Below are 14396 nucleotides of genomic sequence, written 5' to 3' on the forward strand. Positions count from 1 at the left end.
TATAATATAGCTATATTAAGGGCGCGAGCAAAATATTGTGGAACTTCGAGGACCAGCAACGTTTTAGGAGCTTCGTTAGCACCGCAAAACATTTCAAGTTCAGAAACCTGACAAAATAAACATTAAAACACCATGTCCTTGTTTTTGCTTATAACCTCAAATATTTTACTAGATATTACATCGATTGCAAGTGTTCATCAAAAAATATGTATAAGCTATTGTTTACAGTCCTGACAAATGAAGACAGTTGTCTTTGTAGCAAGGGGTGCCAATGAAGTGGCTCCCTGTGCTCTCATTGTTCTCCCTCTGAATAATCTGAATACTATGAAATATGAGCTGCCATAAGATGTCTTTAAACCTCAACCCCTCACTTTTGCAATGGCAAAAGCTTTATGAAAGCATTTCAAACCCTTCCCAAGGTGTAGCTGTTTTATTTGGTTCCATTCCTGAGCCCCCAGTTTGTAAAAGCTTTTTTTCTGGGTCAATGATGTTTAATATGCCAAATCAACAACTACATGGTCTAATCCATGACCTTTAAATAAACTCAACATACCTAACTCAAGTCATGTGACATGGGTCATCCTTTTCGCAGCTGAAGTAACATCAGCATGTCTCATTCTTTATTAAACAAGCTATCAAGACAGAAGTTTATTTCATTCTGTACCAGGACAATAATGGGAACGTTTTGTTTCACATGTGCATGTAGTGTGACAATAGAAGTTTCTTCCCCTTGCTTGAATGAACATCTTATGCATTTGCCAGTGATGCGTACTGATATATTTGTATTCTATCTTATTGAAAAATGTGAACCTCTGAGAATACACAGTAAGAAGAAAAAGAAAACAAGAGGAGGCCATTCGGCCCATCTAGTACTGGAATTACAGTGCAAAAATAGCAGAATCAGTCAAATGATACAGCAGAACACTGCTTATTACACAAGCATTCCACATAAATCTGAAAGGAAAAATGTCTTTACATCATTACCTCTGTTATACTAAAGGCATAGAATATACAACACACTAATGATTTTCCTTTAAAATGTAGTTTATTTTGTAGTTCAATCACCCTAAAAAACTACAAAAAAAAACAGTATGAACTGACATTGATTTCCTTGGTGTGATAAAATGTAGTTGAAAAGCCTGCCAGCAAGCTTGCATGTGTTAATTATAAGAATGCAATGCATTTTAAGGCAGATGACATTGAGCTTCTCAAACCCTTGGATGTAGGAGATGTGTAAAGCTGTATATTGTTGCCTCATAGGTAACGTCACACGAAGCTGCACTAAGCAAGGCTGGGCTGGCATGCATCCTGTCTCCTATGCTGTGGCTTGTGGCTACGATGTCAACACGTCTGCTATGGAAGAGGTTTGTAAACTTTTGTTATCTGTGTGACTCTGCAGTGTATGACTGGAAAGGTCTCATCTACCCCCAATTACTAAGCAGGTTTTCAGCTGAATTCATGCTCTGTGGTTCATAAATAACATACAGATGGAATGTTCAGATTGGAGCATGTCAGTAAAACATATGCCAAAAAAGCAATTTCATATACAAATTGTGCAAACATGTGGTCAAGTATCAGTGACCAGGAAAGGGCTTTTAGTTCTGCCATCACTTCAAATGATGATATGTTGATGAAGTTCAACAGGCAGTTTTACTAAAACCATGACATTTTATCATTTAGGAGCAGATTCTCAAACTGTTTACTCCAAATCATCACAATAGCACATTTTTGGAGGATCCATACAGTTACAAATAGGAAACAACTTAAGACTAACTACTAGTGCCTAAATGAAACATCAGAGTTATTGGGTGCTTTTCTTTCTTTTCTTAGTAAAAGCACCTAGACTTTATTGCAGTTTGTCTCCAGTCCAGGGATGTAGTGTCCATACATTAAGAATCACATTTAAAAGAAGTGAAATGAACTTCAACTTTTAATTGCAGTGTATTACATTAGAATAAGAGAGTGTGTTCCCTGTTTTACACCGCATAACAAAAATGATAGCTAAAACAAAAAAAAACAAAGTTTCTGAAAGCTGTAAAGCAGAGCCTCTTTTTTCCATGGAAAGCAGAATGGTTCAGGCTGTGACAGGAACATGCTTGGAAAGGGAGTCGCTCTCTGGATGTGTAAAGAAGGCTTGAGAACAGCAGTCGAATGACAGGGAAGGTGATATCGTTAACATTTGTTTCTGGGGTCAGACTGCAATTGTAGATACTGTTGACTCTCAGGCACAAATTTATAAAGGGGAAAAACCGACCGCAAAAAAACATGTAATGTGTGTGTTCAGTACGGCCACACTCACTGTCAAAATAACAACCTATTTTATAAGACTGATTAAAGCAGGCGAGTCCGCAATCAACCAATTTAAATATCCTTAACGCAATTAGCAGTGGAGAATTACACACCTCACAATAAATAACAGGTTTGGGTCAACCCTGCGTGTGTAGGCTACACATTCCAAAGAAAATCAAAGGCACACAAAGACCTCAGCCTGGTACTAGCCATGGTGATGAGGATGCTCAGAAGCAAAAACTGAAAGTTATCAATATGGAAGTGGAGATTTTGGTACAAGCAGTACTTGTAACACATGAAGATATGTTACAAGCTTGAAATACATCACCAGGACAAATGAATAAAATATGGAATGTGCGGTGGCTTCTTAATAAACAAAAGTACCAGTTCAGAGCTTGTAGTAGGTTGCTTATACATTACGATGCATAATCCAGTTACTGTGCTTCTCATATTAGTTCGACTTGTTATTTCATAAAGAATAATTCCAGATGTATAGACTTCTCAGACTTCAGAAACAATATGTTTTATTTACTGTGGAAGGGTGGTGGGTGATTCACTGACACACGGGAGACAGACAGGTGGAATTGAAACACCACACAGGTGCCCAGTTTTATTATTACCGACTCTTTGGTCAGTGATTTGTTTTAGCCCGCAGGGGGCGCTGTTGTCCATGGCCTGACTATCAACAATGATAGACAGAACCACGGAAATACCGATACTGATACAGGAATCAACTGCGGGCACACTCGCAGGTGCTCAAAATAATAATGAAAACAGAAGGCGAAAGAAAAAGGGAAAATAAAACATGGTAATAAAACTGCAAATAAAAGGTGCTGCACTTGGCAGCTTTACCCCCGTCGTCGCTACCTGCATGACCAGGGTCACAGACCTACACTCACAGCTCCCTCAGCCTACTATGCACAATACTTCGGGTTTCTGCCCAAGGTTTCTCCTCTACCACTATACCTCTCTGTGGTTTCATTTTGTTATCTCTCGTTCCTCCCGGGTTGCTTTCTCCCGGCCGTTCTTAGTCCTGGATTAGCGCTTCTGTACGCTCAGCACGTCTAAAAGGGCAGGCCTGAGGAAACAGCAGAGTGATATTTTATAGGGATAACAATTCCCGCAAGATCTGCCTCTCAGCCACTCAGAGAGAGGGAAAGCCACACACCCTCTCTCTCCTAGCTCTCCGTGTCACTGCCAGGACCGCCAAGCGGGTGTTGGACGACTGCTGCCCTCTTCCTGAAGCACTGTGAACATGCCAGCAGAGTCAGCACAGATCCCCCTGTTACATTTACTTACATCCATGGCAGTCAAACTGGTGGATAATCCTTCCACTGTTGTACAGCAGTATGTTCAGCAACAATAACTCCATACAGCTGCATACGAACAGTCTTCAGTTTAACTACGACTTGTATCTTCTTCAAGTCTTATGCAGTTACAACTCTCCTACTTATTATGTTTGTCTATTTCTTACACTGTGTATGATTTTAAAGCATAGCTGTATTGTATATATGGTTGATAAACTGTACTTGCTCTAACTGCGTCATTTGTCCCTCTGTCCTTTTTTTTTTTTTTTACCAAATTTAACAATACCGCCTGAACCAGTATTGTTAAATACTAGAATGCCATATTACAAAAAATAAATGCTGTAGGCGTTACTAAAATAACGGTGGGGGATGAGCCCTCATTGTATATGAGACTTTTTCTTTTGTGTACTTTCTTTCGGTCCATCTGTTCTTAAAATAATCAATACGAGGCCTGCAATTACCAGCAGTTTTAATAAATTAGACAGAATATTTAATAGACCTCATTTGCAAAAGCCCCTCCCAATTTTAGCGGTTTTGTTCAGAAATGCCTCAGAATTACATCTGCATATACAGAATGACATATGCATCAAGGGCTAAAGCGCACAGACATTGCCCACGCAAATCACGTGTTAATTGCGTGTTTATGCCATTGCGTGTGTTTTATAAATCCCAACCAAGAATTCAGAACCCTCAGTGCCTGTTTAACAGTTGTAAAACATGTGCAATCCTTTGTATAATATAAATGTATAAATCTGGGCCTCAGTGTATTACAAAGCAGTATATTTTTGCCATGACTGTGTCTTGGCTATCAGTTTTATGCTCATACGTCACACTGTGTACCATGTTAAACATGGAGGTGTTGTCCTGTTAATACATTCTTTAGTATTATTTACTATGTGCTGTGGTTCTTTTTCTCAGACCCAGTTCTTTGGGACAGTGAAGATTGGCTACACTGTTGGACACAGCTTGTCTCTAATGTCCCTGACTGTAGCCATGACCATTCTATGTGTATTTAGGTAAGGACTGTAGCCATGATCTTTATATGTGTATTCAGGTAAGGACTGTAGTCATGGACACTCTATGTGTATTCAGGTAAGGACTGTAGCCATGGACACTCTATGTGTATTCAGGTAAGGACTGTAGTCAAGCTCACTCTATGTGTATTCAGGTAAGGACTGTAGTCATGATCACTGTGTGTATTCAGGTAAGGACTGTAGTCATGGTCACTCTATGTGTATTCAGGTAAGGACTGTAGTCATGGACACTCTATGTATATTCAGGTAAGGACTGTAGTCATGGACACTCTATGTGTATTCAGGTAAGGACTGTAGCCATGGACACTATATGTGTATTCAGGTAAGGACTGTAGTCATGGTCACTCTATGTGTATTCAGGTAAGGACTGTAGTCATGGACACTCTATGTGTATTCAGGTAAGGACTGTAGTCATGGACACTCTATGTGTATTCAGGTAAGGACTGCAGTCATGATGACTCTGTGTATTCAGGTAAGGACTGTAGTCATGATGACTCTGTGTATTCAGGTAAGGACTGTAGTCATGATGACTCTGTGTATTCAGGTAAGGACTGTAGTCATGATGACTCTGTGTATTCAGGTAAGGACTGTAGTCATACTCAGTCTATGTGTATTCAGGTAAGGACTGAGGAGTTGACAGCATTGTATTTTGTAATATTCTTTACAGTGGATATTTGTTTTATCTGGTTCATCTAAAAGTGTGGATCTCTCCTGAAGGCATACAGTGCTAATTGCACCAGATGCTTAAACCCTGTTTGAAATTCTAACTAATCCTTGAATAGTAAATGAGTCGGTGGCCGAGTACTCGAAGGCTCTGAGAAATCATCCGAGAATTGTAGCTGGGTTGTTTAAATGAGTACATTAACAATAAAGTGGTATGTAATACAGTTTGAGGACTTCAGGCTTGTGTGCGAGATTTATAGCGACACTGGTAATCTGTAAACATACCTCAGCTTTCAGCCCTGGTCCATTCATTTTTACTGTGCCCAAGCTCCCAAATACACAGAACTTCACAGCCCCTTAGCCTTTAATGACACAACAGCATGTACTGTATGTTACAAAGCAAAGTCTATCTAGTGCATCTCTTATTTCTTTTCAGGAAATTGCACTGCACAAGAAACTACATACATATGCATCTGTTCATGTCCTTCATTCTGAGGGCTATTGCTGTCTTTGTAAAGGATGTGGTTCTTTTTGAAAGTGGAGAATCTGATCACTGCTTTGTTGGTTCAGTAAGTGAATTTTATAAACCTTCTATTAAGAACTTTTTCAATGTTAAAAATAAAACAGCATACTGCATACATAGACCAGCTCAAATCTTAGATTCTATATTCTATATTTTGAGCTGTTGCATGTCTGGTAATCACTGACTTTCATACAACATTTTATATTACACGCAATGTATTTTATATCGCACCCAATGTATTTTATATCGCATGCAATGTATTTTATATCGCACCCAATGTATTTTATATCGCACGCAATGTATTTTATATTACACGCAATGTATTTTATATTACACGCAATGTAATTTATATTACACGCAATGTATTTTATATTACACGCAATGTATTTTATATCACACGCAATGTATTTTATATCGCACGCAATGTAATTTATATTGCACGCAATGCAATGTTTTTATATTTATATTATATCGCACGCAATGTATTTTATATCGCACGCAATGTATTTTATATCGCACGCAATGTATTTTATATCGCACGCAATGTATTTTATATCGCACGCAATGTATTTTATATCGCACGCAATGTATTTTATATCGCACGCAATGTAATTTATATCGCACAATGTATTTTATATCGCACGCAATGTATTTTATATCGCACGCAATGTATTTTATATCGCACGCAATGTATTTTATATCGCACGCAATGTAATTTATATCGCACGCAATGTATTTTATATCGCACGCAATGTATTTTATATCGCACGCAATGTATTTTATATCGCACGCAATGTATTTTATATCGCACGCAATGTATTTTATATCGCACGCAATGTATTTTATATCGCACGCAATGTTTATATTTGTATTTTATATCGCACGCAATGTATTTTATATCGCACGCAATGTATTTTATATCGCACGCAATGTATATTTATATCGCACGCAATGTATTTTATATCGCACGCAATGTATTTTATATTGCACGCAATGTATTTTATATTGCACGCAATGTATTTTATATCGCACGCAATGTATTTTATATTATTTTATATCGCACGCAATGTATTTTATATCGCACGCAATGTATTTTATATCGCACGCAATGTATTTTATATCGCACGCAATGTATTTTATATCGCACGCAATGTATTTTATATCGCACGCAATGTATTTTATATCGCACGCAATGCAATTTATATTGCACGCAATGTATTTTATATCGCACGCAATGTATTTTATATCGCACGCAATGTATTTTATATCGCACGCAATGTATTTTATATCGCATGCAATGTATTTTATATTACACGCAATGCAATTTATATTGCACGCAATGCATTTTATATCGCACGCAATGTATTTTATATCGCACGCAATGTAATTTATATCGCACGCAATGTAATTTATATCGCACGCAATGTATTTTATATCGCACGCAATGTATTTTATATCGCACGCAATGTAATTTATATTACACGCAATGTATTTTATATCGCACGCAATGTATTGCTTCTGTTAGGTTGGCCCCGTAGCTTACAAACCCTGAAACATTAATGAGTCAATTATCGGCTTCGTAATCAGATGGGCTTAGTCATCTGATTTGGATAATAGTTTGCTTCTTTGTGGCAAGCAGTGTTTAATGACTGCTTCTGCCAGTGTGCAGTATGCTACTGTAATTGCTTTGTGCCTCGTCACAGCATTCATCTACAGTCACAAGAAGAAAACAAAAAGGCTTGTAAAGTAACAATCTTACCTGAGACTGTTTAACCAGAGCAGTACTGCGACTGCATTACTGCAAAGAAACAAAAAACTATGACTTCCAGGTTCCATGTTGACTGCCAGAGGCGTTTGTTTGCACAAATATCCCTCTTGAAAAAGTGGACAACCGAAAGTTGCATTAATTCTTCAGGCTGAGTGTAGCAAATGGTGGAGTGATTCCTTCATCAGCCCAGCTGAGACATGAATACTTACCTAAAGCTGCCGAGTATCACAAGCAGGAGATTATGGAATTGGTAAATTGGTTGCTTGTCAATGGTCACTGACGAGTCGACTGATGCCCAAGATCAATACGAGTTACACATTGTATTTGTTTTGCAATGCCTATATGGTGAACATGCATCTGACGTACTAGAACTGAAAGCTGTCCTTGCAGATACACTTTACCTACAGGCTGTTAATTACAACACTGTTTCACAAGCTATTGGAAAGTGCTTGATGATGTCAGTGCATTTATCTCTATATTTGATGTTTAAAATAATAATACAAATCTGTACACATAATGTATGAAATAGTTCCGTGCACATTCCGCAAATACTGTACCCATGACACTGCTGTGAATTGTAAAGAATGTCTATGGTTTTCACAGGGCTTTAAGCCTAGCCATTGGAAAAGCAAAGGAAGTGCTGAGTGTCTGTATGTACCCGGGTTGTTTACTCTCCAGATTAAAGCTGGCCTGTAAATGTCGTCTGGGAAAGATAAGGAAGGAACATGACAACAAAAACAATTGTCAAACAATTAGAATTGGTGCAGCTGAACACAATCTGAAACCATCTCCCAGACCAGTAGCTTTCAGCCTTTTCATCTCCAGTACCAGTGTTTCCAGCAGGGACCACCAGGTGTACTGGTAACCATGTGCAATCTTAAACTGCTGTTGTAAAACCGAGACCTACTCCATTACAACCAGATTTGTGTCTGTACTCGCTTGTTTGTTGCCTCATTCTGATGAATGGTTAATCTATTCATGAGCTCTGCATGTTTATATTTTTAATATATTGCAAGTGTTGTGTATTGAATTGGTGACCGCACCTGTGATTGTGTAGAGTTGCACAGTAATATGGAGACAGCATGCTGAAGCTGCCATGCTCAGTTTAGTGATATCCTGATCTGACAGCATGTAACACAGACTCTCTAATGATTTACATACCGTTTATTCTTCAGTAAAAACAAGTTTAAATTGCAGTGAGTTTGTTCTGCTGTATTTACGATATTAAATACACCACAGCAAGCACATTGTCATACATTTTCATTAACACAATCCGAGAGCTAAATTTAGTAAATGGTGTGTTTTTTTTTTTTGGTTTACTGCAATCAGGTAAGCTGCAGTACACAATACACTTCCTAATTACAGTCCCCGGTGTGTGTGTTCTGCTGTCACATTTTTTAAATGGTCAGTTTGAAAAATAAACTTTGTTTTCCCTGCAATAGCTGACCCTGCTTTAGTACAAAACTCACGCTACATACTGTTTTACATAATGGTAACGGTGCTCATAAATTACTGTGCCTGCTTCTTTGGCTGAAGAGATATTATCAGCTCAACTGGAATCTTGTGCAATTAAGTCATACTTAAACTGCTGACTTTAAACAATGTAACTAAGTCTGTTATATCTGGGATGCAAGACGCAACAGACGTGTTGACTCAAGACTTTATTGAGGCACTCTATGATTTGACTGGTGAAAGATAACAGTGGTTTATTGGAGTTTGCAATGATAACTTTTTTTAGCTTGGTATGGTAACCTTTTCACTTCCTTGCTTGTTTAATTATTGTACTTTTTGCTGCATTACAGCCCTTCATTAATTATTTTCTTTATTTTAAGTTTCCAGGGCATTTTGTTAATGGCGCGTGTTCAAAACTCAAACCTGAAGTGCATTTGTATTTGTTGCTGTCCTTGTTCTACGTTTCTTAAATGCGGCTGTTCATTTTAAGCTACTTTTTTACACAGCAGTACTCACACATGTTTCGTCACCATCACAACTGTTGCAAGAAACTGGGGTTCCATATTCTTCTGATGTTAATATACTTGTCTGCACTTACAAGCATTTTCATTGATGAAATTGTTACCGTCCTTGTCTCCCTTCAGTTTATTAAAACATGTGATATGCATTTTTTTATACACAGACCAACGTCATGTCACATTTGTAAATATTCACACTTGCTTTTAAAGGGAGATGCAGCATTTTTGCCTATAACCCCTAAAAAACAGTTTTTAAAATGTTGTTTTTGTTGTTGTTGCATTTTTAACCCTTTTAGTCGCAGTCTGGTGCCCTGCATCATAACTGATCATTTTTCTGTCATTCAGTGATACAAACAGATTGATACATTACAATGGTGCGACTGAGGGAGCATTGTGTTTTGAGGAATCGTATCGTCATCAACTCCCCAGTAATGTTGTTGAAGCTGACACCCTGGGATCCTTCAATAAGCTACTAACAACCAAACGAGCAAGATGGGCTGAATGGAATGAATTATTTATTTCTTAGCAGACACCCTTACCCAGGGCAACTTACAATTGTATACAAAAAATACATATCAAGAATTACAGTACAATTAAGAGCAAGATACACAATGCAGTGACTTGAGTCCTAATAAGAGCAAATACAAAACACAGTACAATTTGATATCAGGGCAGTTCAAGAGCAAATAGCACTGTTGATAGTTACATCAGGGTTAGATATGAGTGCAGGTGAAATACAAGACACTACAGATTGGGTTCAGTGCAGGATTAAATACAGTAAAACAGGGAGCAGCTAAGTGCAAGTTAAAGTGCATTGCCCAGAAGGGGAGAGTTGAGTTTTACAGGTATTGTTTGAAGAGGTGTGCCTTGAGGAGGCGCTGGAAGGTGGTCAGGGACTGGGCAGTCCTGACATGCGTAGGAAGGTCGTTCCACCACTGTGGGGTGAGGGTGGAGAAGGATCAGGCTCTGGCGGCAAGGGAGCGTAGAGGAGGTAGAGCCAGTCCTCTAGTGCAGGTGGAGCGGAGAGGTCGGGTGGGGGTGTACGGAGAGATGAGGGTCTGGAGGTAGCTGGATGCAGTCTGGTCAAGGCATCGGTAGGAGAGTACAAGAGTCTTGAACTGGATCAAGAGCCAGTGGAGTGAGCATTGTAGTGGAGTAGGGTTGGAGAAGGAAGGCAGAGAGAACACCAGACGAGCAGCAGAGTTCTGGATGAGCTGGAGTGGATGGATGTCCAGGAGGAGATAGCAGACAGACTGGTAGAGATATGGGAGGGGAGGTGAGGGGACAGAGGGAGTCGAGGGAGGAGGTTAGGGTTGAGGGAGAGAAAGTGGAGGTTAGGGTGGGTGGTGACAGTGGGGGTAGGTGGAGTTGGGAGAGAGGAGAGGTGAGATCCAGTTGACGGCCAGCTTTGTAGGTAGGGGATGAAGATAGAGAGAAGTTGAAGGAGTGAAGGAATCTGGGAGAGTGGGTGGGGTTGGAGAGATGGATATTGAAATCACCTAACAGGACAGTTGAGGGTAGACAGAGAAGGGAGGGAGGAAAGGAGATAGTCAAGTTCATCAAGAAAGTGAGTGAGAGGTACAGGGGATGGTAATATACAATTAGCAGGAGTTGACAGGGCGAGGTTAGTTGGACAGCGTGAAATTCAAAGGTGTTAACAGAGTGAGGAGAGGTCAGAGGGGACAGAAAAGAGTAAGGAGGGAGAGGAGAAGACCAGACCTGTTCTTATGTTCTTATGAAACCATGGTTACAATATTAAACTTGCATTGAAGAGCATAGACAATGAAACCATGGTTACAATATTAAACTTGCATTGAAGAGCATAGACAATGAAACCATGGTTACAGTATTCAATTTGCATTGAAATTTAAAGCAATGAAACCATGGTTACAGTGTTAAACTTGCATTGAAATACAAAGCAATGAAACCATGGTTACAGTATTAAACTTTCAGGAAACACTTGCAGACAGGGGGACGGTTAATGTGTTGTTCTTAGTAGTTTATAGTTTCACACCATTATATTATTTTACTCCGCAGATTGCTAAATTTCCTTTTAGCCTAAGAGGATTGAGTTGTCAATTGTTTTCAAGCAGCTCTTACTAGGTTTAATCTCACTGAAGTTCTGGGGATGCAGTAATCTACTAATGCAATGATCCACCTAATAATGTGTTTGTTTTAGTTATTGATTCATAGATTTGGAAGGTTGTTTTAAAGGTATATTTATTTTCCAGCCACAGACAAATAATCTGCTCCAGAAACTCCAGGATATCCATTTTCCTGTTCCCTTCACTGAAGCGTGGATATTGGTCTGTGTGTCCGACACTGAACATGTTTTGTCCTTGTCACAAGCTCTTCCAGCTACACAGTGCACTCACTCTTCACGCAGAAGTTAATGCAGCAGGTAGAGATCCATTAGGACGGACAGAGAGAGCTAGATAGTTAACCAGCTGTGGAATAATATCAGGCAGAGGCACAATGCCGCTGATGGGTTTGAACCTGGGCCAACATTTGGCAGTACAGAATAAAGTGTTTCTGTTTCTAAAACTGTGGAGCACAAAAGCCACTTTTACAGGAACAGTGGTTTGAAATCTAGTTTGAGGCAACTTTTCTGTATCAAACCCCAAGTCTCCCCTGGTGTGCTACTGCAGTGGCCTGAAACCTAGTCTTCTGAAACCAAGTTCCAAGATCCAAAGTGGCTTTGTGTTCCCTCAGCTTAACGTCTTAATGTTTTGCAGCCTAAAAGGTAGAAGCAACCTCTGTCATATTGTCCATGCTCACAGCTTGACTGCAGACAGTGGATACATTTGAACTGGACATTTTGACTAAGAATGGCTTGAGTATCATATTTCAGGCAGCTGGAGAGACTGTACTGCTGTTTACACAGTTTTGAGAAATTGCTCATGCATGTTTTTAGACAGGAAAGTTTTTGTAAAAGGAGACAGTGACAGTCTGAAGTAAAGCAGCTGTTGCTGGGTTGCTAAGTACGTTCCATGTTGATTCCAGTCTGGCTAGATTATTTCTAAAACTACATGGTGCTCTGAACACTCAAGTCTGTCATGGAAACCTCTGCTGCTCCTTCCACTGCTCTTGCTTTCCTTGTGAACTCTCTTTGAAGAGTTGAGCACGGAGCAGAGGAGCAATGCAGTGATCTGTAATCTCGGGACGGCAGTTTAAGAGACTGCTGTTCGTGTCATGCTTTATAAGAGAATGAAAGTACAAATCAAATGGTATGGGGACCAGTCCCTGGCTTTTCAGCATTGTGTACAGAACTGGCAGCCAATAAATGTACAAACAGGATGTACTGTAGAAAAATACACAGTCACTAACACTTTCATTCATAAACAAGACATTTCAACTGGCAAAGATTATAAAAGGATGCACATGCATAAGCTTGGAGGATTTAACCTTCATGCTTTACCAATAGGACTTCCTTGACTAATCCCCACAGTGAGAGGAATAGATGGAGCCTTACTTGATTAACTTTATTACTGCCAGGCTGTATTCTTCTTAATCATATTAACTATTTACAACATAGGAACACAACAAAAATACAGCTTGAATTTATTGATTTATTGTTATTGAAGGTAATTTATTATAAGCTCAGTTAGTATATATATATAATATATATGATAAATATACCTTGTATTGTTTTATATCGAAATTTTTAAATACCTAAAATAACAAGTTTAAATATATGGATATATTATATAATATTAATTATATATATATATATATATATATATATATATATATATATAACACATATATGAAATAATATAACAGAGAAGTCGACTTATGATTAAACTCAGAAGAGCCAGCTGATTAACTGTCCAAGACACTAAGAGCATGATATAAAGACAATGTTAAGAACCCTTCTCATTCACACTGATGATCTCCTCTGTGTGTACAGTGCATGTGCTTGTTAATGAATGTTTCTTGTCCTAGGTACAGCAAGCGATCAGATTGAATAATAAGAAAAGATCATTATCTTTCCTTCATAGCTGCTTCCTGGATATTCTGTCAACCAGATTATTGTGAAAGGGATTTATATTGTTTAAACAACCCTTTCTCACAGTCCCAAAGCAGCTCCAGGACTGATATCATTGTAATTGTGACTGTTTTGTGTGGCACTGTTTGATTTATGTTTGATATAACCGATTGCATATTTGTACTATATAATATATATATGTATATATATATATATATATATATATATTATTTATATATATCTGTAATCATATAAATATATATATATATAAATATATACTACTACGCCTGTGTGTGACACATATTTGTGTGTGTGTGTATATATATATATATATATATATATATATATATATATATATATATATATATATATATATATATATATATATATAGATTTCTGGATGTGGATCTCAAGCAAAATAGAAAGACAGCAACGCTGATGTACAGGTAAGTACAGGTAAGTAAGCTGGGCTGAGCTGAGTGGGAGATGGAGGGGGGTGGGGAGGCAAAAGGCAAAATAAGCTGATCCCTGGAGCCAGAAGCAATCAACACCAGACAGAAGGATATCTACATCATCAGATGGAAAGAAATGCAAATGGATGGAGATGCAGATGGATCCCATTAGTTTACTTTAAAGCTACGTCTTAGTTGGTGCTTATCTTGGCGAGAGCCGAGTTCAAATGACATTAGTAGATTCACGTGACAAATGTATAAGGGAGGCAGCACCTGTGTTGAAAACTGGAAGAAAATGGACAGCAAAGAAAGCTCTGGAAGATGCTAAAGCTGCCCTTCGATTCAAAGATATTATGGGGCAAGTTCAGCATGGAAAAGGAGGTTTTGGTCTCAGTTCCGCTC

The 14396-nt window shown here is 38.6% G+C and overlaps 1 protein-coding gene across 1 annotated transcript in view; it reads left to right on the forward strand.

The window, feature by feature from the left end:
- LOC121309696 (vasoactive intestinal polypeptide receptor-like) overlaps positions 1–14396 on the forward strand; it is a 103876-nt gene that overhangs the window by 50073 nt on the left and 39407 nt on the right. Inside the window, exons 4-6 of the mRNA XM_041242796.1 lie at positions 1261–1364; positions 4515–4612; positions 5730–5862. Coding sequence (XP_041098730.1) covers positions 1261–1364; positions 4515–4612; positions 5730–5862 — 335 coding nt within the window. The remainder of the gene's footprint in view (positions 1–1260; positions 1365–4514; positions 4613–5729; positions 5863–14396) is intronic.

This window comes from Polyodon spathula, chromosome 3, assembly GCF_017654505.1.
Source record: "Polyodon spathula isolate WHYD16114869_AA chromosome 3, ASM1765450v1, whole genome shotgun sequence".
NCBI classification, from domain to species: domain Eukaryota; kingdom Metazoa; phylum Chordata; class Actinopteri; order Acipenseriformes; family Polyodontidae; genus Polyodon; species Polyodon spathula.